Source organism: Anopheles darlingi, chromosome 3 (genome assembly GCF_943734745.1).
Source record: "Anopheles darlingi chromosome 3, idAnoDarlMG_H_01, whole genome shotgun sequence".
Classification (NCBI taxonomy): domain Eukaryota; kingdom Metazoa; phylum Arthropoda; class Insecta; order Diptera; family Culicidae; genus Anopheles; species Anopheles darlingi.
In genome coordinates, this window is record NC_064875.1 from 49,637,042 (window position 1) to 49,664,541 (window position 27,500).

The 27,500-nt window shown below is 48.5% G+C and overlaps 4 protein-coding genes across 6 annotated transcripts in view; 2 read left to right on the plus strand and 2 right to left on the minus strand.

Annotated features, from left to right (window-relative positions):
• LOC125953680 (dnaJ homolog subfamily C member 8) overlaps positions 1-572 on the minus strand; it is a 1,311-nt gene extending 739 nt beyond the window's left edge. Inside the window, exons 1-2 of the mRNA XM_049683385.1 lie at positions 387-572; positions 1-315 (exon numbers count right to left, since the gene is read on the minus strand). The exon at positions 1-315 is cut by the window's left edge and continues 6 nt beyond it. Coding sequence (XP_049539342.1) covers positions 1-315; positions 387-443 — 372 coding nt within the window. The 5' untranslated portion in view covers positions 444-572. The remainder of the gene's footprint in view (positions 316-386) is intronic.
• A 203-nt stretch (positions 573-775) lies between these two features.
• On the plus strand, positions 776-3,390 carry LOC125956930 (protein cereblon). Its single transcript, XM_049689220.1, has 5 exons — positions 776-1,270; positions 1,359-1,696; positions 1,773-2,136; positions 2,201-2,419; positions 2,482-3,390. Exons 1-5 carry the CDS (start codon positions 899-901, stop codon positions 2,752-2,754), a joined length of 1,566 nt encoding a protein of 521 aa, XP_049545177.1. The 5' UTR covers positions 776-898; the 3' UTR covers positions 2,755-3,390.
• A 376-nt stretch (positions 3,391-3,766) lies between these two features.
• On the plus strand, positions 3,767-5,463 carry LOC125957994 (uncharacterized). The gene is made up of 2 exons (XM_049691090.1): positions 3,767-3,866; positions 3,935-5,463. The coding sequence occupies exons 1-2, from the start codon at positions 3,851-3,853 to the stop codon at positions 4,957-4,959; spliced, it is 1,041 nt and encodes a 346-aa protein (XP_049547047.1). The 5' UTR covers positions 3,767-3,850; the 3' UTR covers positions 4,960-5,463.
• A 304-nt stretch (positions 5,464-5,767) lies between these two features.
• LOC125957971 (segmentation protein cap'n'collar) overlaps positions 5,768-27,500 on the minus strand; it is a 42,020-nt gene continuing 20,287 nt past the window's right edge. For 2 of the 3 annotated variants that reach the window (XM_049691049.1, XM_049691050.1), the window contains 7 exons: positions 25,709-25,815; positions 25,128-25,637; positions 17,126-17,299; positions 16,769-16,981; positions 16,457-16,553; positions 8,439-9,988; positions 5,768-8,363 (listed from right to left, as the gene is read on the minus strand). In XM_049691049.1, coding sequence (XP_049547006.1) covers positions 7,851-8,363; positions 8,439-9,988; positions 16,457-16,553; positions 16,769-16,981; positions 17,126-17,299; positions 25,128-25,637; positions 25,709-25,815 — 3,164 coding nt within the window. In that variant the 3' untranslated portion in view covers positions 5,768-7,850. The remainder of the gene's footprint in view (positions 8,364-8,438; positions 9,989-16,456; positions 16,554-16,768; positions 16,982-17,125; positions 17,300-25,127; positions 25,638-25,708; positions 25,816-27,500) is intronic. The other variant, XM_049691048.1, reaches the window with a different exon arrangement.

Consider the following 27,500-nt stretch of genomic DNA (forward strand, 5'->3'; position numbering starts at 1 on the left):
ATCCGTGCGATCTTTCGCCTCCTCGTACACCTCCAGACACTTCTTGCGTGTCACTTCATTCTCGAGCGTTTTGTACGCTTTGCTGATGATTTCAAAGGCTTGCTGGGCCCGTTCAATATTGTCCGGGTTCTTGTCCGGGTGCACCAGTATCGAAAGGCTACGGTACTTTTTCTTTATCAACTCCAACGGCGTATCGCTATCGAGCTGTAACACCTCGAACGGGTTCAAATTGAAGTAGGTCGCGCCGGGGCGTAGCAACCGTTCGATCTGCTGCTTGGATGTTAGCACTGAGTCTCGCTTTTCGATCTCCTTCACCTGCAATAATCGTGATCGGCAGAGGTGATGATTGATTTCACGTAACTTCTGCGACCCGCCTCTTTACGTACCTCGGTGTAGAATTCGTTAAACGTTTGTTCCTCGTGTCCCCTGCCACCGTGGGCCATGGTTCAACCGTGCGGATTGGGCGAGAAATTCCACCGATGTTGCCACTTTATCCAATCTCAGTCGGTGCGCCGCACGTTTTTGTTGAATCCTGGTGGCGAGCGCGGTTTGGCTTTGTTTTGGGCTTGCTAAAAAAGAGGCAAAATACTGAAGAAGAGGAACAAGAGAAGAAGAGGCTGGCGTAGACAGCCCTGGTCGATAGTCTTTTTATTGCACTCAACCCTGGCTGATGAACGATTGCTGCACGGGCAGAGCGTATGCTGCGTGCCTGTGTGTCGTGCCTGCGTGTGTGGGAAAATCCGTGTGTGCGCACCTTCTGTTGTTGATATTTTGTTTGGATGAAAGTAGTCTCCATAAAACCTGTGACGAATTCTTTAAAGGCCATCCTTCTCGCATTCATAGAGGCGCACGAAGAACGTTGGGGGCAGCTCGAAACGTTCTTAAATCGTTCGGAAGCATGGAAGGGAACTCTTCCGATCCTCAGCCGAACAGTTCTGCAGCAAGTGCGACCGATGGTAGTAGCGAGCGCGATATCGCCAGCAGGCGGAACCGACTGATGCGCATCACCCAGCGAACGATCGACACGGACGACGATAGCAGCAGGAGCAGCCGGAACAGCAACCGGAGCAACAGCGATGGGGAAGACAACAATCGTGAACTGTTGATGGAAGATGCGGAGAATCCCGCCGAAGATGAGCAGTTCGAAATGGGCAACATCGTTTCCGGACAGCAGGCTGATGAGGAAGCCCGCCTCTTCGAGGACTACATCCGGGAGCGAGAATCAACAGGGACAGAAATCTACAACACAGAGCTCCCAACTGAGCATGCCGTGAGTAGCAAAAGCATATTGGAGCGACTCCGTTGCTATGGTTTCGAGAAAGGAATTGACTTGCGTTGTGTTTTGCCCTTGCCAACAGTATCTGGGAAAGCTGGAGAGAGTCGAAGGAGTGGATTACCTGGAACCGGGAAAGCAATACCGCATGCCGATTTACAGCCATCATTCGGTGGTGTATCCGGGCGAGATAGTGCCACTAATGCTGAATGCCTCCAGCCTATACAGCACCGCTGGTACCGATGACGATTCTCCCGATGGGCTCAAATTTGGCCTTGTGTTCCAGGATCAGTACACGAGCAAGGGTCGCGTGTACGGCGTCACGTGCCAGGTGTACGAGCGGGGCGATGAAGGTGAATCGGCTCTATTAAAAACCATCGCTCAGCAGAGATTTTTCATCGTGCGTCAATCATATGGCAGAAGGTATTGCAGTGGTGGATGCGAGAGTGCATTCGAAGCGGGCATTGACGATGCAGTATTCTCTCTTCTTTCATTCTAGAGCCGAAGTGAAGATACTTCCGGAAATCGTGCTACCAGACCCGTTGCTAAGCAGCTGCTCGAACGCGATGGTTCGGTATGCATACGGTCGGCGAAAGGATCGAGTGACTAGCTTTAAGCGCATGCTAGCCCAAACGAACGTATGGCCAAAGTTTGTGTACGATCAGTACGGCACGGAGGAGGTGTTGACGAAGGTGAAGCGTTACCTCTCATCCGTCAAGATCACGAGCGTTCCAACCGATCCAATAAAGCTGTCGTTCTGGCTGGCGAGAAACATCCCGCTGACGGAGGAGAACCGCAAAATGATCTTTTGCACCGACTCAGTGCTGCGCCGTATGCTCATTATCAACAAGGCGCTTGATCATGTGAGTGGAGCCGTATGCTCGGGGAAAAAAGACAAACAGCTAACTCTAATGTTAATCTTTCAAGATGTGGTACTTTATCTGTAAGCGATGCGATAACGAGATCGCAAATTACAACGATATTTTCGCGATGTCTAAGCAGGGCGTGCAGACGAGCTACTGCAATCCTTCGGGCTACGTACACGACACACTGACGGTGCTGAAAACGAAGGAAAATTCGACGCTAACCGTTGATCGACCGTCTACTGATTTTAGCTGGTTTCCGGGCTACTCCTGGCAGATTACAGTATGTGCACCGCGACAAACATTTGAGGAAATGAAACACTAAGAATCTTCCCCCGTTTGTAGGTTTGTGCGAACTGTCGGCAGCATCTGGGCTGGAAGTTTGTGGCCACAAAGAAAAACTATCTCCCCAAAAGCTTCTTCGGACTGTCGGGGATAAATATAACGGTGAAATCGCATGGTGATCTAAAGAAGAACCAACCAGATGCCAATGACGGTGCCAATGGAGGGCCAGCGGCTGCCAGCAGTAGCCACGACAGCAGTAGGTTCGGTCGGATAGTAGTAACTGCCGAGAACTACAGCTCGAGCAGTGATGATGATTATTTTACCTTCGATTAGCAGCGAAACGCATCGACGGTTCGTTCGTTGACTCTGTGTATGTTGATTATTTTTCTTTTAGTTTTATATTTCTATTTCTTTCAAGAAGATCGCCTGTAGTAGCGTGGCTACACAAACTGTTTGGAATGCGTTCTTAGCGTTCCTTCTCCTTCCTCCTATTCTTAAGGCTCTTGGCTGACTCTCTGTTATAGTATTTCATTTGTTTTGCTGTTTGCTTGATCGCCGAACAAGCTCGTGTTTTTTACACCGTACCATTTAGTGAGGATTCAGAAAAAGTAGTCGAAGACTGATTTTGACATGCGATAGTGCCGAAACACACGGCATATACCCCAGCGAGTGTAATCATATTTATTTAGTTAACACCAATGAATCGCTTCCTCTTGTGCGATTGCGAAATTATTCTCAATCGGGGCGTAAATAAGAGACGTTGTTGGAAACGACCCAAGAGCACTGCGTCGAGTTCTCGTAGTAGATCCTGTCCAGAGAAAGGAGGAAAGCCATTCGCGGGGAATGTATCTGTTTCCTATCACCTGCGCTCGCAGTAAGTAAATGTCCACCAACCACGACACAACAGTTATAGCCCTTTCTGGGTGAGTTTTCGCCAATGTGTTGAAAATAAATGGAACATAATGTATGCATCACACAGGTTTGATTCATTAGTGGAACTTACTTTGAAACGACTGCTCAGTCAATTCGAAGTCGTCGTCGAAGAAACTGATCCATTCAAGAAACTCATTGAGAAGCATCCGATATTGATATTATTTTCGAAAGAATAGAAACGAAGATCGAACAATGGAAGAATCCTAGTCTTCTGATAAGTAAGTAGGTAAGAATGATACTGGAAGACAAAGATTCCCGTTTTTGCATTGATGGTGATTAAAGTAGGTGTTAAAAATACCATTTTGTAGAAAACTTCCTTGATACCATCGGTGGGCTACATCAATTTAACGAGTTTTTATTTCCCGTTTTTCAAATTTTCAATGTGTCAACATGTCGTTTGACGTTCAAGATTTTGTTTGTATTCGGTCGTGCTTGGAAAATCTGGATCTTGGATTTTTGTGCGGTGGAACCGGCTGTTTTAAGTGGGGTTTGCAAAATGTCGGAGGAATTTGGTAAGCGCACAAACGATTGTTATCAACCAGACTAGAGGATTCCCGATAAAGCCACCGTATTTCTCCAGATGGACGATTTAATGAGCGTCTTCTGGAGCTGACGCAAGATGCATTCAGCAGATTGGGCTTTCAACTGTTCGACCCAACCGGAGAGCCGGCCGACTGTGTGCAGAATCTTGTTAAGGAATCACTGGAAACCTCGAGCAAAGCATCTAAAAAACCAAAACCGCCCGAACCACAGCCACCAATTGCTTCAGAGGTTTGCTCAGAATCGAAGGAGCACCTTATCAGTTGTTTGAACCTTCATTTGGAAGAAGCAGGTGATATGCAGTACCGCATATCCAATCTGCTTGCCATCATCGAAAGCCACGAAGAAAAGATTTTATCCATTCGACCAGAACTAATGCAGACTATCACAGACCAAGACACACCATTAGGACAGCGAGCAACAGAAATTAAACAAAAAGTGTTAGAAAATGCAAAGGCAGAAAAATTTTCGATGCAGCAAGAGGACCAAAGGTGGATTAAGAAACAATCGACCAATCCAGCCAGAAAGAACAATCCTGGATCGAAAGCAAACGAATCTCTTCTCCAGCGAAAGGAACGCGAGTTTCAGTTGCTGAGCACATTTTTCAAGTACATCATATCCGACCTGGCGAATCGACGAAATATCAATCGCTTGGAGCTAGCAGCGGATCTTCGCGGCATTCGGCAGGCTTTAAAGTTGTTGCTAGATCAAAACTCTCCAGAACAACGAGCTACTACGATTTTGGAACGGCAATCGTCTGAAAATCAACAGCAAAGTAGTAGCGCGTGCTCGAGCAAAGCAGAACAGAAATACTCCGTCACAATGCCTGTAACTAAGCATGATTCTGGTCCAGCGAAGGCTCTGGGAAGTAAGGTAAATGTTTCTATCGAAGCCGTGAGTAGCACGGGTGAAAAAGGTCCGTCTACCAGCAGCAGTTCGTCGCTACTGAGCACGCATAAGCAATGTGTTCAGGGTGGAAGTAAGTCGAAGAAGACTGATATTACATTTGAAAGACACGAATCTACTGAAATAATAGAAATCATCGACGATGATGATGATGATTGAGGCTTCAGAGTTAGTTTGTTTATCGAAGCAGGAAGCTCATTTAATAATCTATGTATCTGCAGCAGAACGCTCTTAACAACGGGACATCAGCGTGGATGTTCCGCATCAAGCGACGATCACGTATTTCCTTTTTTAGTTTTAGCAATCCTTTTCATGTAAGCCAATTTTTGATTGAAATGGCACCAAATGAATCCTACTAGATGGAGGATACCGCGGATTTTTCTTTCGGTTCTGGCGATTCCACACCAAAACAAGTTTGAAGTTTAATTACTGCATTAATTTACCGAATTTTATACGATCTAGCTATGTAGATCTTTTGCCATCGTTCGTAACCTTATCGATTCCATGTATCGTTAAGTTATCACACTGTACACTGTATTAAACAGATGTTGAATTGCTGCATGCTGTGCTCGTCGCTAAACTCGCTAACTGTTATCTCTGAATCCAAACAAGGACTTACTGTTAAGCAAAATGCAGAGCGCCATCCGTGCACAAAATGCACCTCAGTAGTGACGGTAACGGACCCGAAAGTTTGATAAAAGTGATTTGTACGTTAATATCCTTATTTAAGGTCGTGGCAATAAACTACGGAAGAACAACGCCACGGGAATGATTTGTTTTATGTTTTGTTATTTTTTTGTTTTATTTTCCATTTTATGTATGTACACAACGAAGTAAGAAAAGCTTATTCCTTCTTACTTATTCTACGTACGTCTGGCTTTGTGTGTGTATTTATATTTTTCGTTTTCCGCAATCCAAAACTTACAAAAAACAACCAAAAACCTAGTGAAATAAACAGATAAAAAGGATAAGAAGCAGAAAAAAAGAAAAAAAGGTTCCACCAAAATGTGAACACCAGGCACCACAGAATAACGGCTACACACTTCTTCGTTTGATCTCAAGATTCGAAATGGCAAGGCGAGATGTTATTACTGTCGCCATATGCGTTTGTGTTTAGTATGCAGGTTAACCTAAGCCCAATCCAGGTTTTTTACGGCATCTTCAAAACGCCAACCCAACCACGATCGTCAAATGGGCTGGACAAGTTCAAATAAATTAGTAGGCGCAGACGATGCGTGAAGAAAGAAGAAGAACTGGTGGCGCCTGCGGACTTGCTCACCTTCCATCCTTTCGTTTCATGGCCAAAGCAACGACGAAGCCCGCGGTTAGTAGTTGGTTTAGGTTTAGTTTTGTTTGTTATCTTATTTACACTTTTTTTGTTGTTTGCTTCTCTCCTTCCTTATCGCCCTTTTGCAAGCCATGGTTTTCTTCGCGCGGTTCTTCGGTTTTACTTATTAAAGCTCTACTACATCTAAATCATCTGTTTCCCAACCGACCACCGGCTCGACATGAGCTATAGTTTGCTGTGTGTTCTTGGTATATAGTGGGCCAAACACGAACTGCCACATTTTTCCATCATCATTATTCAACTTTATTATACAAATTCTTTTGCTCCACCAGACCCTCCCAAAAAAAGAGCTGTGTCCTTTTTCGTGTTTTCCCCTCCCAAGACAACCCCCACCGTCCTGCCTGTCCTCCTACCACTACTTAGTTACTATTTTTGCCGTTTTAAGGAATCCTGACTGTTCACTTCTATACCTCTGTTCTTATTGCAAACGCCAGTGATGGGCGAGAGGAGGAGGAGCAGCTGCATTAGCAGTAGCTTTTGGGTGTTGCGTGTTTTCGGCAAACGTTTTACAAAACAAAACGCACTAAAATCACACAATCACACACATACGGACGCTGCTCGCGGTTACTCAGTTCTCATCCGCTTGACCATCGTAATGCCTATCGAAAAAGCTAACATACTCCGCACTGTCCTGCGATTTAAGGGGAGTTGGGGGGCGGGGGGGTTGTTTTGTGTTCCTATGTACAAAATAATATTAATCAATATTATTAATAATAGTTTATCGTAATAAAAGAAAAACAAATAATTATCCATCACATCAGCAGCAGCCGCCGGTGAAAGCGGTGCATATCCTAATCCTAGCATCGTAGCACACCTCGCAGCGTAAGCGCAAGCTGACGAGCAGTGCCAGCAGCAGCCAGTTGAGCCTTGCTCCTCTAACCGAAGCGAAGCCAAACACTGTAAACGCAATTCAACGCCTGCTATGCCCGTGTCCACGGCATCGGTTGCGAGCTTGCTTCGATTAGCAAGTTTGGGCTTCGTTTGCATGATCGTACAACACGACCGGGTGATTCCTTCGTCGGGTCTATTCCCTTAGAAAAAAAAAACAACAAAAAGACGACCCAACTGATGGTGGCAAGCGTCCTAAAAATGTGACTCCAAAATTAATGGGGAATATTTATCATTCATAGAAGGAATATCTGAATTTTGACCGTGGGCGGGGAATGTAATGAGTAATCTTCATAGAAGAAGCAATAAAAAGGGAGAGGGGTGGGTCAGGAAGCAGGAGTACATCTCGATGTACTAGTGTGATTAACGGTGGTGGTTGACGCTGAGTTCACTTTTGCTTTGGACTAGCGCAAACCCACCGTTGCATTTGTAATATGAAGGGGGAAAATTCAAAATGACCATCAAATCCATTAAAGAGCTGGATATTTCATCCCAAAACGACGATGCCTACGAAATGTGGTTGGTTGGCTTAACAGATGTTAAGAAACTCCTGCAACCACGCTCCACGGTACCCCCACCTATCCTTCCGGCAGGGTCGCTAGAGTGTATTCCGAGTGTCATCCTTCTGATCCTCATTCGGTTCAATGTTTGCAAATGCCAATCAACAAGATAACGATTTGGTGGATGGCAAACGGAAGCATCTCTCCCGAAGCTATCGCTACAGATGTTGCATCCTTGTCGGTACCCACCAAGTGACCTGCCATTCGGAGCATAACAGTCCAGTGAAACATTCACGATGCTGCTCCCATCGGCACTACTCCTTGCTACGCTGGTTCACCACACCGGTCACCGCTGATCCGGTGAGTGAACTTGTGTTTGAGGTAATCCCACCGGCAACGGTGCTGTTGCTGCTGTTGCTACTGCTCGTGGCGCTGCTACTACCGTGATTACTAGCGATACCATTACTGGTGACACCACCGTTCATGGCCGACACACTGGCTCCGCCGGCGGATATCGCAGCGGTAGCACCCCCACCACCACCGACAAGACTGTGATGCGGCAGATGGTGCGTCAGAGAATGATGCAGGTGCTGTTGCTGCTGTTGCTGGTGCTGTTGGTGATGGTGTAGATGGGCATGAGGATGGTGCAATGAATGGTGAGAATGGTGTAGTCCCGTAGTTCCGGAGCTACCGACACCATTGAGCTGACCATTCGACTGTGTCGGCCGTTCCGAGCTGCGTGGTACTAGGACGACCGCACCATCCGCACTCTGCTGAAGGCTGTAGTGCTCCTGCGAATACGGATTGCCATCCGCGTCCCGTAGATTCTGCAAACAAGAGAGACAACAAAATAAAAAAAAAGTCGCTCTTCATAAGCCTACCATCTCCCTTCTTATACGAACCTGGAACACGTGGCGATAGAGCACGGAGAACTTGTCCCGAATCTTCTTGTGCTCCGATAGGACCATTTCTCGATCGCGCAGCAATCGTTCCTTACGCATCTTCATGTCCTTAACCTCGTCGGCTAGCGTCACGATTTGGTCGAGCTTGCGCTTGCGGCAGTTCTGAGCGGCCACCTTGTTCTTGCCTCGCCGGCGGATGTCACGAATCAGCGAGAGCTGCGTTTCGCTTAGATCGTACTTGGACAATCGCTCGTTGAACTCGTCCATCGGCAGGTTGATGATGTCGTGCACCGGAATCGGAATTTGTAGGGCCCGAGCACGCTTTTCATCGCGCGTCAGATGCTCCTCTTCCGCCTTCCGGGCAGCTGAGCTGAGCGACCGTGATTTTTCGCGCGTTTGTGATTTAGTACCCGGATGGTTGCTGCCGGCCGTCGCTGCATATGGTAGGGTGTACGTGTGGTTGTGATGGATCATATCCTGTGGCTGCAGCGTCCCATTTCGTCCCATCGCACCGGGTGTGGCGTGATGGTTCCGCTGGAACTCGATGCCGTAGGAGTACTTCATGTCGGTCAGGGCAGCGGCAGCCGCAGCTGCAGCAGCCACCGTTGATGCTTCGTGATGCGGTTGCCCAGTACCATTATGGTGATGAAGCTGGTGTTGATCTTCCTGCTTCGTAGTGGCCTCCAACTGAGCACCGATCGCAGACGGAGTAGCACCAGCGCCCAACACGTTCATATAGTCATACTCGTACTTAATGGTCGCTGGTGGTAGTATCCCGCCACCGGTAGGACCTCCACCGCCACCACCACCGCTACCAGTGCCATCTAGGCTACCGGAGCCGTTCGTGGCGTTCGCGCCACCATTCGGGCCACCCGGCGAAGGGTGAATTGCGGGAATCGTGGTGTTCTGCTCCTCGAAGTAGCGCTTCGCGAACATGTGCTGTTTCTTCTGGGCTACCAGTGGAGCCTGTCGGGAACCGTGCGGTTCACCCATGCGGTTCCCTGGGCCACCGCTAGCCGTTTGGTTGTAGCTGTAATCGAACGGTCCCCCGTACTTGGTGCCATGGTGATACTCCTGGGCGCTGTCGCTTCCACCGTCACCCCATTCACCGTCCGAAAGCGACGGTACCCGCTCGGAGCCCATCGAACTGACCGCACTATCGCTGGACGCGTCAAGCCGATCGCCCGGTGTACCGGAACCAGCCAGCGGACCACCGTTTGATCCGGGTACGGTTGTCTGACCAACAGCACCGGCGCCGCCAGCGCCGGATGAAGCCGATGCGCCTGATGAGCCGGTAGTAACGGAGGAACCGCTGACTAGTGCACTGACGTTCATGGCGCTGTGCAGATGGTTGCCTCCACCGATTGCACCACCGGTGCTTCCGGCCATCAGTGACAGATGATGATGGCCTCCACCGATCGCTGCACCAGCGGCACCAGCTCCGCTGTGGTTCATCAGGTTCGACGCCGCCGAAACGCCCAACATGGATGAGTTGTTGCTGGCGCCTCCTCCGGTACCATTGTGCTCCAGCATGCGCATCGTGTACATACCTAGAGCAGAGAAAAGGAAACCGAAACGCGAGGTAGATTAGTAAACTGAACGCAAAAGGAAAACCCATCCGTAAGAAGGTGCAACTGAGAAAATCGCTGTCAGAACCACAACCGTTTTACATTATCGCTTCGGCGCATATAACAGGATCATTTTGCTAGCAACTTTTACATAAGTGGCTTAAAAATTGTTGCAAAACATAGAAAAACTACCGACGTGACAGATCTCAAAAATTTATGCATAACAGTCTCAGCTTGCTTTGTGATGCCATGGTGTCGCAAGAATATTATTATAGATTGAAGTTTTCTATATTCCGGACCTGTTATATATAATTTAATTTCTGTTCCACTCGGTCAGCCACAAATCGCCCAGACAATGCCCAAGAGGATATGGTGTGACTTTTATGGATGTCATTATGGAGTAAAAGTGACATTGTTTGCATAAAGCATAAAATTACGGTTTGGAAAACAGAAAGATCAAATAACTGAACAATGTTCTTTCTTAAAAGCGATAAACATTCACAAGGAACATAATTTCTAGTTTGTGGAAAGTAAGCGTCCACTCATGCGCCCTCCACACGAATATGCAATTCCCCAAAGTATGTGTCATACTGCAAATATCTGTAATCACTATCACTAGCCCATAGGACCCTACTACACACGCGCGTCATTACCGAGAAAGTTGAATGGTGACAGCATGGCCTTCTGAGTCGCCCGTACGCTCGCACTATTCCACACAAACCAAACCGATGACCGATGCTACACGCTAATCAAAGTACACTATCGTGGATGTAACGTGTGCCACACAATATGCAAAACCCGGGGGAAATCGGGGGGATCGTCGGTCCCGCACGCACCGGAGTCGTTATTGAAACACCTTTTCGGCACGCACGCATAAGCGTTTGGCGCGCGCACGTAAGCACGCACGAGACAACACGACTGGTGTAACTACGTAGTAAATAATGACTTGCACTAAAGAGGATAGGTCTCGGCGTCTGCACTTTTCTCTTTTGGGGTCCTGGGCCTAGGATCGTGAGTTGCGCGTACCACAAAAGCAAGCTGCGCTCTCCCTCTCACTGGCCTTCTCACCTTGACACACCTGTCGACGGCAAGAGCACACTGATAAGAAACACAACGAGCAGCAGCAAAATATGCCCGATACGCGAAAACGACGGGCCGAGATAGCGGATAGCTGTGTGAGCAGGTCCACAGTTCGCCGTCTTTTCGGTCGTCGCTACCATTACTGCCACCGCCATCGCCATCGCCACCACCGCCGGTGCCATTCTTGCTGGTGCTGGTTGTTGGTATGCGACAGTGCAAACCTACCACACGTCACTCATCACGCACATATCCACACGCTCAGCGAGCCAACACCATATCTATATCGTGTTCACAAAATTGTATCGCGATCGCGATACCGCGGCTAAAGCTTTGCCAAGCAATCGTAACCCCGGCGACGGTAGCAGCTCTGCTGACGAAGCACCGAAGGAAGCGCTGAGTCATTTGATGCGTTGCCACTGAAAACCGTCCCCAGTGTGGCCAACCGGCCCACGGCGTGGTTCCGAAAAACTATTTTGCATACAACGTGACAACGTGACGACGCACACTTTCGTCTGTCCGGGGGCTCGAGGCAGCTCTCCTTTTCCTGCTCCTACTGCTGTGGCTGGGTGACACAACACCGGTAGTCTGTCGCTATACTGGGTGAGTAAGCGCCAACGGCAGCGCCAGTGCGTCCCGGCAGGTTATTAGATCATGGGAGTGGCGCGCACGACCGGACTCTGTTGGCCAGGCCAATCGGCTCAATGTTTGGTGGCTTCCGTCTTAATTTCCGATTTGCCCGTATCGATCGAACGTTTGCTTTAGCCGCGCCCCTATGCCGCCTTCATCGTTTGGGACTCACGGGATGCACGCGGTTTAGCACGACTAGGAAGTAAGGCCTAGTTGTCACACACTTCACACACGCAGTTGCCAGTACTTTAACGCTAGCTCAAGCGAAATCAGTTTTTAACACATTAGTGGATTAAAGCAACACACAAACACACGTGAATATACGCTCGCGCATACCCATTCATCGCTATTAATAAACTGCTTGTTTTGTATTATTTTTCCCTCGTCATTTCTTCACTCGGTCCTAGCAAGCGGTGGTCTTGCGTTGCAGGAAAAAAAAAATGCGAAGCAGCTACTATCAACTCCACCGTACTAGTGTGGTTCCGAGTGAGGTGCGGAGCGCTTATCTATATCTTATCGTGACGGCTGTGGCACTGTCTCAAGCAGAACGTTTGCTGGTGTGGTGGGCGGATGTAGCGCGATTCAAGTTTCGCCCGTAGTATGCCTACGATTTGTGTGCTAGCCTGGTGTACGTGCGCCTTTCGAGAAAACACACGTAGGCCAACCACTAGAGGATACGGGAGCGGGATTACGCCAAGTAATGAAGAAAGGTATTCAGTGGATCCGAACAAATCGTTAGGAAAACGGCATGGAATTTGATATCTCAAATGATTGCTAAGAATGTTTCCATGCAGTCCACGAACAAAACGTTTCCAAATATGCCTGAATTGCGATAAAAGCTGTGTTTACAGTCACTCCATTAGACGGTGATCGCTATTGCTAAGGAAAATTTTCAACAATGAAACTCATTGTGAAACATATCATCGCAATCATCGCAGAAGCATCCCAATCAAATGTAAAGAAAACAAAAACAAAACACTAATAGGTAAAGGTTGAAATATGCAATTTGTTGAGATCCCGTGACAAAAGTTAGTAAATCTAGGGAAAAGAAACATAATGCCAAATCGTACGTTTCAATTGGTTTGAATAATTCTTATCCTTTGTGAGGCAAGTACCATTGCAAGTTATCTCGATAGAGGAATACAACAACGGAAACAGATTACGAAGATGCCTGCAACTGGTTTATGGTTCACAATGGGATTCACAGAATGAAATTTGGCCCCATATGTGAGGACGTAATATGGAGTAGTCGATACAACGAGAAGCTATATGTGTTGAACGAAGATTTCAAAGTCGCGCAGCGCATAAAATTCGGAAAATCGGAGGACACATAATTTAAGAAAAAAACATCATAATTTTTTTCTTTTTTCGGTCACAGTCACAAGCAGTTAACAAATAAATTCAGTTGAAATGATCGAAAAACAAAATAGAAACCATTGCTGCATGTAATGAGAAATGTAACCCATTACAGATAATATCTAAAGCTCCATCCTACACTCGAAGGTATACGCTGAGAACCACAATGACTGTGAGGTAAACGGTTCAAATCCTCAGAGGATTCGTTTGCTTTACACAACTAGACGTAATAAGCGCCATTTTCGTTATTTGATGACATTTTTTTTAATGCGCGATAGTGATGTTTTCGTGCGGAGCGAGCATGTTCTCACCAACCTGAACCCACCCTTCCCGCTGAAGCGCCATTTTCCGGATCCCTGGCGGAGGATTCTAGTATGGACACATGGCTGTATGATGGCGACGGTGTGCGTGCGATGCACGCGCTAATGAACGGACACAAGCAGCATAGCATGCGATGAGGGTTTTATCTCGCCGAATCTAATATTCAGAAATGATCTTTTCTCTCTCTAGTCTTTTTCCATTTTTTAAACCTATTAAACGTTGTCTACCGCTTTTCATCGCACACGGGCGGACCGATCCATCGCAGGGTAAAGGGAAAGTCATCCCAATGCCTGACCGAGTTGCCGTTCTGGAGAACCCGGGTGTCCCCGGGGGTGAGCAGGCAGTTTTTCGTTACGGATTTGGTTCTGTCCAGGAGATCCACCGTCGGCAGGGGCAGGGCTGACTCCTGCTGTTGCCTTTACGGGGACAGTGAGAAAAAGAGAGGTAGTGGGAGCGAGAGAAAAAGAGAGACGGGAACCGGTGAAGTCGAATAAAAATTAGTTCCTTCGGTTTCACACATTCTCCAACATTTCCCTCTCCCCAAGGCCCAAGACACGTCCTCCCGAGGGGAACAGATGATGATGATGATGATGATGAGTGGAAGCGGCCATGACTTGGACTTTTGTTTGACTTCTTTTACTAGTTTTCCTATCAAAGGCCGCTCCTGCTGCTGCTGCTTCTGATGGGGGCACCCTCGCGTTGCCATCAGCGGGATATGTGGTATGTTTAATTATGCTGCAACGTGTCGGGGCCTGATGGCTTTTCCAATTCTTCGCCGACCTCGGAGCATTGGGAGCCATCCAACCTGAACGAAGGAAGAAGGAGGAGCTAGCTACGGAGCCCCTGCCCAAGCGACCGTGCCGGAATGTTCGCATTCCCCAGTTTCAGGCAGCAGGATCAGCACATCCTGAAGCGCTGCAACGCGCCAGCAACATCAATCAGCCGTCCTATTGCACGCGTATTTACATTGTGTGTTGGATTATAAGTAAATAATTTCCGTTTCAGGATGGTCCCAATTCAATTGTATCGCCACATGTCGCACGGTTTGATGGCGCGGCAAAACTTGATGACAGTGAAGAACCTGTGAACCAGGAAGTGGTCCTTAACGGTATCGGATCACGCCGATCTTTAATCCGGCCGTTGCGTTTTGCTCTTTCCCTTTTGGCAACATATGTAATCCATAGAATCTAAAATGCTTAAACCAATAAATGATGCTTCTGCTTGCGATCGAAAGAGACCTAACCTACCCCGAACGGGCAGGGAACGTATACAGGACGTACATTGAGAAAATAGAAAGAATCTATAAGTGTTCTTTTCCTGAATGAAAACAAGGAAGCTTGCCTTTTTGATCAATTATGGAAGATTAAGAGAAAAGTGAACTAATTGGCAATTCTTATTATTCTTTTGCATTATGACACATAACACGGACTATCTAGTGGCGATGGCAAAAGTCCTGATTATTACGAGAAAATCCGAATTCCGAAAAAAATGCGATCCCAATTAAATTCCGAGTGGAATTATTACAAAATCTTCAATATGAAAATGAATTAGAGCATTTCTTTAGTACCGAAGCAATTATTGCATTGCATTATAAATTATTGCTTAAAAGATTCCTAAAGCATTTCTTTGGCATTCCTAAAGATTCTATCGAAAATTAGTCGTGTAGCTACTTCAAGATCACCACATGCCAAAACTCAAAGTAAGCAATTTTCGTCAATTAAAATAGCAAAAGTAATACTCTTTGTATATGTACGCGTCCCAGTCGATGACTAACATGGATGATTTCTTTTTTGTGGACACGGTGTTCAGCAAACAATCGCCAGAGGTTTTTTTGTAATCGCTTCATTTGAATCGTTTTTTATCGCATATACACACCAATCACGCAGACATAAAACAAAAATACAGTCATTTGTTTTGTTCCAAAATGACTCTAAAGTCAATTATCTTTGTCACAAAAAAAAACATGTTGCGAGTAGCGTGCCACTTCCGGAGAAACCTTGTTCTACCGTTTTGTAGCGAGATAGCCCATTGATTGTTTCTCAAAAGGTTTCTGGTCCAAGTAGTTAAAAAAAATCTAGTTAAAAGTTCTACTAATCTCAGTTAAAGGGATTTCGCCGAAAAAGCCGCTTCGTTGCCTTTGCAATCGATCCGTACAGATAGTTTTTTTCAGCTTCTTTATAGGAACAATAAATAAGATTTTTTGAATCGATTGATGAATTTTTGTATAATCTGATGAAATTGAGATAAAACACCTTATCCGCATTTTTCGTGAGACTTCAAAAATACTCCAGGAAAATTTTTAACAAAGAACAAACACTGGATTTACTGAATGTGCTAAACAAATGCTGTTTGATACAAAATGAATAAAGATCCGAAGGTTTTGCCATTAAAAAGTCACTCTACTCAAATGCCGCTCATTTACCAAACATGTTAGCGACATACATTGCGTGCAGTTGCATATCTCACGATAATCAATATTGTTCACACGATTGCGGATACACTCCTCAGGAAATACCAAAGGAAACGATAACGGTGTGACTATAAACCTTGCCCAACACATATCAATCCACCGATCCATTGACGACTTGGCCGACTGGCTGTCCGAAAACGGAAAATCATCATCGCAAAAGGAAAAAGGGTCTCATCATCATCATCATCATCATCATCATAACCATCGTCCTGCGTTCGTACGATCGAGAATCGTCAAAATAAATCGGTAATCTTATCTAATCTGGTGCGAAAGGCTGGACTGGTCTAAAATTAACACCACATCTCATTCCACCATTCAATGTGCCGCCCGAACCTTTACAAGCGCAAATATGTGCGCTAAGGGCGCACGAGAAGTAAGAGACAGAGAGGGAGAGAGTTGAGGTGGTGGTGTTTATCGGTAAATCACCTGAAACTCACCCTATTCCTAGTGCCAATCACCAGGTAGTAAGGCCAATCGGAACCGGATAAAGCGCGGGTAGCTTAGAGCTTGTGGTACACATTTGACATATTTCAATCACGAAACCCTCCCTCTCTACCAATCGGGTAAGCAACTAGGCTTCGTACCAGGGCACTTACCTTCGTTGACAGCAATGTCCATCAGCTGCAAATCTTCATCGTTCAGAATGGAATTTAAAAACCCATCGGTATGATTCATTTCCGACGTGCTGGCGTTCTGTATAAAAGGGAGAAAAGAGAGAAAGAGAGAAGGACACCGCGCCCGCGTGATTACTATCATCCAAGGAAGTGCATACCAAGTGACGCTAATGAAGGATAATAATGGTGATTACGAGGTGTGATTATGGTGATGCCGGCTAATGCTGTAAAGTAGTTCGCAAATGCATGACAGGAGAATGGGGGGAAAGGGCATGGGTATGGGCACAAACTTACCGAGTAGTACATCATCTCGGGGTCCATTTTGTAGCCCGACGAGCCAGCATCCGTCTCCGATGTCGAGTTGGTCAGATGCATGCTGGTGGCGACGGCCGAGCCCAGATTCGCACCGTAATGGGGTTGGGCCGGTGCGATATCGGCCAGTGATGCATTCTGCAACACGGCCGGATGGTGATACTGTCCATGCTGCGGTCCTAGTCCACCAGTTGGCTGCAGTAACATAAAAAGGAAGATTGCATTGGTGTGAGCCACGGGGAAACTGAATTCCATCCATTACCATGGCCGGTTGCCATGGCTCCGGTTGTTGACGACGTGTATCGTGGGAAACGCTGTCGACGTTGTGTGGTGACTCACCTGGTAAGAAGGATAGTGTGCCGGATAGTGGGGATGGGCGTGCGATGGGTGCGCAGGTGGCATATCGGCAACCCCCATACCGACGCCCATGCCCGGTGGGAAGCTGAGCAGATTCGCCAGATCCTGCCAGCGTTGTTCCATCGAAACCGCTCGAGTCAACGGTACACGTGACTGCTGCAATTGGACAATAAAATAAATAAGATGAGATAAGGAATTGAGTGATCGAAACCGAAGGAAAAAAAATGGGAAGTTTACATTCCCACGGAACCCGCGAGCACTCTTATGCGACAGTCGTTACGACTAGTGGCCGGCCAATATCCGGCCACAGCACTCGGCAGCTATCGACAAACGGAACGAAGCTGCTTCTCGATCGCCTTTGGGCCCGTGCTCTCCGTGGTTAAAATTACATGCCTTCCTCACACACCATTGTTCCGGTGTACGGCGACAGCAGTAGCCGCCAAAAGGGCTTCCGTTGGTCCGGCCGCCCCACGGCTGGATTGCGGCAAACGGTTGCAGCAGCAGCATTAGAGCCACCGCAAATTAATTGTATATCATTTGCGAACTCTAATTTTACGCTGCTCGTCAAGGTCACGTCACACATCGGCTTTGACAATGTCAACGTTGCTGTTACATTCGCTGTTGTTGCTGCTGCTGCTGTTGCTGCTGCTGTTGCTGTTGCTGCTGCTATCAAGCAGCAATGCCGCGGCCACATCGTGCAATCGTTAAACGAATTGATGTTGAATCGAACACTCGACATGGGGGGCGGGGTGGGGCATTGCGATTGCGCGCGATGGCGCATGCGTTCGTCGTTCGGATGATGCCACGACGCTAAGTGCAGTACGTGTGCCACCATTTAGCGGTAGCGGCTTAATTAGCCACTCATTAAGAGAGCTCATTCTCCCGTTTTCCCTCGCACCGACCACGATACACACAACATGTAACTAGCGGCCTCTGCGCTCTGATGATAACATGTTTGTTCTACTGCTACTTTATCATCACCGCGTGCGCCGGCCGCCACGAGAGATTCTTGCCCTTCTGCTGTATGATCGGACCGGATCGTACCCGGAGTTTAGCGCGGATCGCGGTTCGTTCGAACCCCTTCCCCCCTTCGGACACATCAGCATCAGCACCGGAACACTTGGTTTCAAACCCAAGTGTTTTTGATTAAATGTGCCACCAACTCCTGGCAGCAACTACGAAAAAAAATACACCGTGTTGCCGTCAAGTCGCGAGATGGCGCAAAAACAACTGGCCGCTCCGCGGCTTTAAACGGTCACCACTAGAGCGTGGCTTCGCACCAGTGGTTCGTTGTATTATTTTTTTGTTGCACTCCAGCTCTTCCATCTGGAAATACCCGCTTCAAACAGCCGTGACGTGATGATGACGTTCCGGACGGACCCTCGGACTCGGTGACTCGGTGACTGGGGTACTATAGGAACTGAAATATCCCCGGACTTTTTGGAGAGCTTTATCCCAGCAGAAGATGAAGAAGGCCATCGATGTTTTCGGGATGGCGAGATGGCGGCGCAACAACCGAACCGAGGAGGATTGAGGGAGGTGCGAGCGACCAAAAAAAAAACGATCATGATCATGATCGTCAGCAGAGGCACGCTGATCGCACTGATCGTCAACGACACGGGAAGGTCACGCCGATTGAAACGCACGACGATTTGGCAGCTCAGGAATTGATCCCTCTCCGCCAGACGGAATCGAAATCGTTCTCTAATCCGTGTGTGATGCGCGTCCGTTGGTTGAGGGCACCGGTGTCAAGGACATCGCACGGTGTTGGCACTGGGCATGTATCTTCGATATTAGGCCTCTGCCAGCCAGCCTTACTACCTTAGTACACGTGTCGCCATTAGCGCCAGCTTCCGTTGATGATACTGGATGATGTCTTTGCTGCTGCTGCTGCTGCTTCTGTTGATGATGAAGATCAACTGCACTCGGTAGTCGGCGTGCGATGTAAAGAATATTAGCAAAAAAAAAAACACAAAAACGCGCGCAATTCGTCCGCCACACAACGCAACACGCAGCGGATACACAACTGTTTGCGCTGTTCACAGAACACAAGACAAAGTACAACTGCGAAGCCCTGAAGCGCTCGCGAGAGTAAGCAGAGGGCCCATCATGCTTCCACCAAGCGGTAACAGCAGCAGCAGCAACACACAGACCACGCAGCAGATTGTTGGTACCGGCAAACGCACGGGTACTACTTCCCCGTCGCTCTGTCTCTCTCCCTCTGCTATATTTTTTTCAATTTCGGGCAAAACAATTTGTTCAGAAGATCGCACGCGGAAGAGGAGTGCCAAAAGTCCCACATGAGTCCACATGCCAGGCCAGAAGCCTCGTAGCTGCCTCTTGACGAAGACGAACACCCTTATAGAAGGCTCTCGTGTGCTGCTGCTGCTGCTGCTGATGTCCGGCAAGGTCTCTCCTCCGGACACCGAAAATCCGTGTTCGTCGCTAGCGCGATCGTCGAAGTCTTCTGTTTCGTTTGTAGCGCGATGGTTTGGCGTCAGAGAGCGAGGGCTGTACGGACACAACATCACGCAGCGTACATACATGCGTGTGATGGATGCGAGTGCTGCGAGTACATCATCATCATCATCATCATCATCCCCGTCGTCGTCGTCGTCGTTGTGGCGTTGTGATCGTGAACTTGATCATACCGTGCTGGTGCTGCTGGAACATGGTGTTTTACAAAACACGCACACGGAACGGAACGGAATGGAACGGAACGCGTTCACTATTTTGTTTTTGCCTATTTGTGATGCTGGCGATTGCTGCTGACCACTGCAGACCGTGTGTTGCGGTGATGGGGTGGTTCTGGTGATTTGACTTATTGTTTTTTTTTGGTTTGTTTGCTTCCACTCGATCTGTCTCTCTCTCTCTCTCTGTTTCTCAAATCGCTGATCGTTTGCGCCATGTGTAACCAAATCGCTTTTTTGTACTTTTTGGGGCTCTCTCTCTCTCTCTTCCTCGCTCTCGTACACTTTCGGGAGTAAAGCGGGCGCCTGGAGGCTGGTGTGAGGTGCGTAATTTGTTTTGTTTGCGCCAACACTCTCGTCATATCAGAGGACCACAGAAACCCAATTGAGATCCCTCGAAGCTTTAGAAAGAAAAAAAAACAGGACCGATCGCTCCCCGTCCGATCCGGTGTGTAATCGTTTGCATTTGCGACGACGGACAGGCATGTTAAGGGTGTCCGTACGTCCTGTTGTACGCAGTCGCGACGAGACGAGCCTCAAAAACAAATCGTTATTAGAGGGGATTTACGCCAATCGGGCGGCTGGCGGCCAGTCGCCAGAAGGGAAGGGAAAAAGCCCAAACAAGGGGCATCCTAATGTGCGCGCACAATTAAAGGATAATTTGTGCGAGAGTGCGAGTCAGAGTCAGGGAAAAGCAATCAGCATCGGCACCCGCACCGAAAGCGGCTGTTGAGCTGCTGAATGTTAAAGAGTGATGAAGCTGATAACGACAAAGAAGAAAATATAAAAAAAAGGAAAGGCAATACCGCGTTAAGCCCGATGGTCTTTAGCGATTTCTCTTCCCATGCACGCACTGCCATGTACACTGGGTGTTGCTTTTGGAACAACGCGACAACAGTTGGAAGACGAGACGGGACAAGACGAGCGAGAGCATCCTGTCGTTGTCGTCGGATACGACAGAAAAAGGTGAGCAGTGCGCAGAAGTCGCACGTTGCAAGTGGCCACCACACAAAAACAAGTGCTGGTGGTGGAATTTTAGGGTGTTAGAATAACACCAAAGGGACGACGACGCTGAAGGAAGAGGACGAAGAAGGAGTGTACCCTTCGCCGGAAAAAAGGGATTGCAGCATAAAATAACAAACCGCATATACCAAAAATCATTGACCAAAGGGGCCAAAGCCAAGTGCACGACATCCATATATCCCGGGGCCCCGGGGGAAGAAGGGGAAGCGAGTTTTCTCTCAAAACACCCCGAGAAAGAGAGAGAGACCCAAGCACTACGCGATCATCGGCTGTCCACCATTTTCCACCCAACAGCAGCAGCAGCAGCCGCAGCAGCACGACACGATGAAGGATGATTTGAAGAGCAGGAAGACGAAAGTTCAAGAGCGCTTTGTCTGCTCGACGCTTGTTTTTATGTTATTATTACTGTTCCCCTCGCACCAGGCCACCAGGCCACGACCACGAAGAGGTATTAGCAGCCGCGTGCGTGTGTTTGTGCGCGCTGGTTTGGTCTGGTGTGTGTCTAATATAGGGCAGCCCCTCTCTGCTGGCTGGCTGACTCGAGGAGCCGGCGTGAGCCTCTCGAGAGGAGAGAACGACGTCGTCTTCCTTCTTTTTAACGATCAGATTCGATCGATCCTTGCGACGAAGACGGGGCGCGCAATGGTGAAAACACGCCACCACCGCGAGATCGTGCTCATTCTTTCCCGTGGCGATCACTTCTCTTCTCTTCGTTCTTTTGCGTTACGTTCTTACATGGCCAACCGGCCTGTTGCTGCTGCCAATCCTTCTGCACCATTGGTCCGTTTTTTCGGGACGGGGCACTTACTTAATGCGTTTTTAAAATCAATCGAAATCATCCTCATTTTTTGTTATTCTTTCTGCCTTCTTGCACTCCGCCGGCTGGCTGTGCTCCTCGTCGTCGTCGTCGTCGTCGTGCCGTCGACGCTCTCGAGAGGAGAGGAGAATTCTGTTATTATATTGGGTAGTACCCACCCCACCACACCATGCTCCTCTTATTGTAGCCGTTCTTAGTTCTCGACATGGACAGGTTAAGTCGAAGGGAGAACTGAAGAACACACACACACACCGAGGGCTGCCTCGGCATTTTTATAATCACAGGGAACGCAATAAAGAACACCAGAGCCTTCGAGAAGCGACTGCTGCTGCTGCTGCTGTTGTTGCTGTTGCTGGTTGCGGCGGCAGCCAGAACGGATAACGAGGACAAGACGATGCACGACGATGATCACGATCAGCGCAGCACAGCGCAGCGTAGCAGCACCCACCAATAGGAGTTTGAATACGGTAATTATACCAACTATCGACGACGATCGACGATCTTCTTCTTTCTTTTCTTTCTTCGTCTTTCTGGCCTCATTTCATTCCACGTTGATCCACGGACCATATAAAAGACACCAACACAACGACCTCAGCAAGAGGGCAAAGTAGTAGCAAGCAGCACCAAACCAATGGGTCTCTCTGCATAGTCGTCCTGCCTGCATATGTATGCGCCCCGAGTGGCCACGGGAGATTATTATGCCTCCCGCTGTACCAATTACGCGGCCATAATATTTTTGTGACTTTTTGCCTTCTTTTGCCGCAGTGCGGCGGTTTGACGCGCCTCGGACCGGGGAACAATGAACGGTACAGTAGCTGGGACACAGGAGGGGCCTGTTCCCGGTTGAACAGGCGCAATCATGGGTTATTGTGCCGCTCCGGAAGATCCTTTCGGGATCTTCGTTTTGTTTATTGTTTTACACCCCTTTCGACACGACACGGGACGTAGCCGCAGGACTATACGACTCGCAACAGCCTGCGGCGACATCCTCTCCTCAGCGTCCCCGACCCCTTCGACGACGACGACGACGACGACGATCGACGATCGACGACAGGTACATCCATTTACATCGGCCATCGGCGGTCTCGTCTTCACCTTTTCTCCGCGCATCTTCTGAGCGTAGAGTAGAGAGATGGGTGCTTCAACGAGAAAGATGAGATCTTTCACTTCAACCCATCTTCATCGATCCATTACCCCGACGAGCAGGAGGCAGTGAGTGAGGGAGCGAACGGACGAATGAACGATCGTCTTCTATCAAGTCGTCTGTCGCCTGAGCGACCGAAGAAGCGACCAAAGTAATAACAGGAGAAGAAAGCACTTTCTCCGTTTCGCTTCAGTCTCCGATTTCGTTCCGTTCGTTCCGTTCTGTTGCAAGCCGAAGCCTCAGCTCAGCGGCCAGTGCGGATGCGCCTTGCCGACGATCAGGTGGAAACGGGAGTGGAATGCATGCGCGCTCTCTCTTTCCCTCTCTCTGCTCCTGCCCTCTTGTCATGCGGCCGCTGCGGGTGACCGCAAAACAACAGGAGATAACATTGCGGATAACATCCCTTCCCTGTCGGAGTGCCGCTCGGTCGGATGGTCTATTCCTTGGATGGAAGGAAGGATCGAGCCGGACCGAGACCGGACACAGTAGGAGGAGGAGGAGGAGGAGGAGGAGGCCGACTTCTAGTGGCAAATTAATGATTAATTGCACGTCCTTACACGACGTCGATGAACGATCATTTTTTATGCATAAAAGGATTAGAGAGATTGCCGAGCCGACCGAGAGACAGGATCGGCCTCTTCTCTAGGGCGGCTCTAGGAACTAGGAAGGACACTCACCACCGCGCGGCGCAGCTCGGCTGTCGGTGATGTTTGTGCACCATCTTTCTCTATCTCTCGGTTGGATGGATAATTTATGACCTTTCTCCTTGGGGACCACCACCAGTGTGTGACCTGATCCTGTGCTGTGACCTGTAACCAGCACCAGCAGCACACAGGGGAATCGATCAACCATCGATCATCGCGCGCGCTGGTGTCGCTACAAAGCGGCAAATCACCGGTGGAAAATCGGAACGATTTGTGGTGCCAACACGGAACACGAAAGATCGATCAAACATGAATCATGATCGATCCGTAATGTGCATTCCGCCGCCTCTTTTTCCCTCCTCTAGTGGTGGTAAAGTTGTGGCGTTGTTGTTGATGGGAAATGAAAGACCACGAGAGGATCAAGTGGGAGTGTGGGGTGCTAAGGCTTGAACGGTTTGAATGTGTTATAATTGATTTCAACGATCGATTCAATCTTGACGGTGCTTCTTGTTAGCGATACTACACGGATGCTCTCTTTCAAAAAAGGAGGCTCCCATACAAAAGAGGGACAATCAAAACGATCATTTGTCGCGAGTTGATCGATATGGATGGTTGGAGAAATTTGATTCATGATTCATGCCACCGGTGCGCGATCCGGGAACGTGGTTCTACGTTTCTAGGCATCTGGATGCAGATCATTAGGGAAAGATCCATGTTTTTTCTTTGTGTGATGACACTAAATCCCTGATTACGATTATGGCGTAATTTTTAATTAATTGAAATCAAATCGCAAAACAGAGAATCCGAATGAATATTTAGGTTTGATTATATGCAGAACAGTCAAAATGCTCGGCGACGATAGTCTTGAATTTGATTCATCGCTTTTGAAATACAAAGGAAAGTGAAGAAGTCGAGGCTTTGGCTTTGGTTGAGCTGAGCATGTTATGAGAATGACCGACGACGACCCAGTCTCTGATTTTTTTTAAGCGTAACAGTTTAGCAGATCTCATAAGAATGCAACTAAAAAAATGTATTCCTGAGACTTATGGACCTTATTTGGTGAGTTCAGATGTTAAGCAATAGCCTCTATTTGATCTATTGCTTCCAATAAGGTTTATCTTATATTCTTCTAAAAGAAATTTAAATAACATAGTGATGAGCCTTACTAGCAATTGCAGTTCGCTCCTGTTACAAACTGCCAACTTGCAACAATAACAACAAAGCAGCTGAAATGCATCAAATCATCATGTTGATCATTCAAGGTGAATTGCAGCAGCGTTTTAAATCGACCACTATTCATTGAGTTAGATCTCACCGATTTAATAAAAAAAAACATCAAGTTAAACATATTAACATCAATTCAATCAACACTTCAAGGCAACCTGCCTCAAACACGAACTGGATGTTCCCTCACGTAAGCTTGCACCAACTCAAAGATGGTTGCTTCTTCACGTCCAACACCATTCCTCACCATCAACAATGACGTTGGAATTGACGAGAAACGCTTTAGAGAACCCAAAGACCACTCAGGACTAGACATGATTTCATCCACACACACACACACACACGTACAAAACGCCTGGTGTGGTGGCCGCGAAGATCGCGACACCTTGCGCCCCGTGTCTTGGCAGCAATGCAAAGCCGTAGTACGTGGCGCCGCACTTACCTGATGGTGATGGTGATGATGGTGATGGTGGTGATGGTAACCACCGGCGCCGGTTGTCGTTTGACGAAAACTGCTCATACCGTGCCCATAGCCCTGGGTGTTCTGGCGGGAATGCTGGAAGTGGGACGACGTCTGTATCATCATATCGCACAGCAGATCCTCTAGTTCATCGGTCGCCGGAGCGTCAAGGTTTTCCTCCGAGGCGGAAGAACTCGATGCTACTGCTGCTGCTGCTGCTGTTACGTTCGGATCGTCGTCGTCGGCGTCGCCACCTGCGTTCACCGCGATCGTGCTCGCCACAAGATCCGCTTCCGTTTCGCTCAGTGCACTGCTGCTATGACCACCGGAGGTGCTGCTGGTGGAGGCCGAACTGAGGTACAGATCATCCACTGAAACCTGCAGTTCCTGCTCGATGCGGTGCACCTCGGCGATCTCACGATCTTCCTGCTGCTGCTGGTGCTGCTGAATGCCGTTGCGATCGTTTGACTTGATTTCAGCGATCGTATCCTCCTATTGTCGTGGAGTAGAAGATAAAGCAATGAAGGTTAAAGCATAAAGGCTTGTCCGCGCTTACGGCATACCACTGTTCCGCCTAGATCCGGTAGCGTAAGTTCTTGTTCCAGAAATAAATCCGCCAACGGTGGTGGCAGACTGTTGTCTATGTCCGAACTGTTCAAAACGTATTCACCTGAGAAGAAGGGAAAGGAAAGGATACAGTGTGAGAGATATAAGTGATTATGGTAATGAGTCTAACATTGCTTAAGCACGTATAGCACACGTATTGCAGACGTACTTCAGCTATGCTATCACACTATGGCCCTCTGGTTGTGATCCCATCTTCTGTACAAGTTTCGACGCAAATCACATCCGGCTACAGGTCGCGCGACTTTCTACAACAAAAAATGGCGCTTACTCTGGTGGCGATTGTTTGACGAAGGTTCATCAACCGTTTTTGTCAATTTTTGGACCCGCACCAACACCCTCGCGATCTCTATCGCATAAGTCTCGACACGAACGAACGAACGAACGAACGAACGGAGTGGTGGTGGAACGTGTGACAAACCCTCATTCTTCCCCCAAAAATGGCTGAAATAGACAATTTTCCCCTCTTCCTCTTCCTCCTCCTCAAGCCCAACGTGAAAACGCCACCCCGAGCAATCTTCACATACCACACCGGCCTCACACACACACACAGAGTTTGAACGTCGATCACGACGACGACGACCGAGACGACGGCAAAGTGCCACAACATAACGCCGCCTCGGCAGCGGCAGCAGCATGGCATGCGCGTGCGCCGCAACAGAGGATGGAAAAACGGAACGAGACGAATGGAAAAACTTGGACATGATGGCAAGATGGTCATCAATCGAGGCAAAAGGCAACAGCACAGCCACCCCAACATCTTTCGCTGGGGTGCTGTGGTAGATGATAGGCTCCCCCCACCCCCTAGGCCAAGTCCATCGTCCCCGCCCTAAACCCCGGGCCGGACCGCGAATGCTATTAATTTCTTTCCTTATTGATTTTATCCATGAGATATCGGTTGATTATTAGTCAACTGAGGCGAGCAAGGGGAAGAGAAGGATGTAATACACATTTCCAGCAAGAGATGGGAGAGGGAAGGAAGGAACGAGGGGAGGAGGAGGGGGGGACCGGTCAGCAAAGGCAAAGGCATTCCACACGTCGTCACCCACCCGGGGGACGGTGGATGAGATCACGAATGATTCGACGCACCGGACACCGGGGGGTTCGATCGTCACATCCTCCGTGATCCGTCTCCGCGATCGAACAGACGAACAGAGGATAGAAGAACAGCAAGAGGAGAACCACTGACCCGATCGGACCGTCGCACGATCTCGCTCCAGTGGATGTCGATCGAATCGACCGACCAACCAACCGACCGACCGATCGGATCGAGCGATCAAGCCCGATTCGAACGATTCTGTCGGCATTTCGTCTTTCAACTCGCTAGCCCCACAACATGGCCACAACCGTGTGCCAGTGCCGGTGCCGCTGCTAGGTCAGGTCTTCTCCTAGACACATCAGACATCTTCTCATCATCATGCGAGCGAAGCAAAGACTCGAGAGGAATGTCCGCCGCGACTCACAATTTGCTACGCTTTTCCGCGGTGCTCTTGAGGCCACACAGGCCTATGTTGCGTTGTGTTGTGCTCTGTGTGTGTAGTGTGATAGCACACAACGAATAGCATTTTTCGATCCATCAACGCAGAGACGATCGCTGCTAATGGCGCTATCGAGCACCGATCACGAGGCTGTGTGTGTGTGCCCGGCTGCTGATGGCCAAAAGAATCCTCTACGGATTTTTGAGATTCCATTTGCGTGCTATTCTATTGGTTATTATGTCGGAATTGTGCG

Bases quoted from the DNA above. Each gene is read 5' to 3' on its own strand.
- LOC125956930 (XM_049689220.1), top strand. From the start codon at position 899: ATGGAAGGGAACTCTTCCGATCCTCAGCCGAACAGTTCTGCAGCAAGT. The intron at 1,697-1,772 runs GTATTGCAGTGG...CTTTCATTCTAG, and splicing joins CGTCAATCATATGGCAGAAG to AGCCGAAGTGAAGATACTTC. The intron at 2,420-2,481 runs GTATGTGCACCG...CCCCGTTTGTAG, and splicing joins GCTACTCCTGGCAGATTACA to GTTTGTGCGAACTGTCGGCA.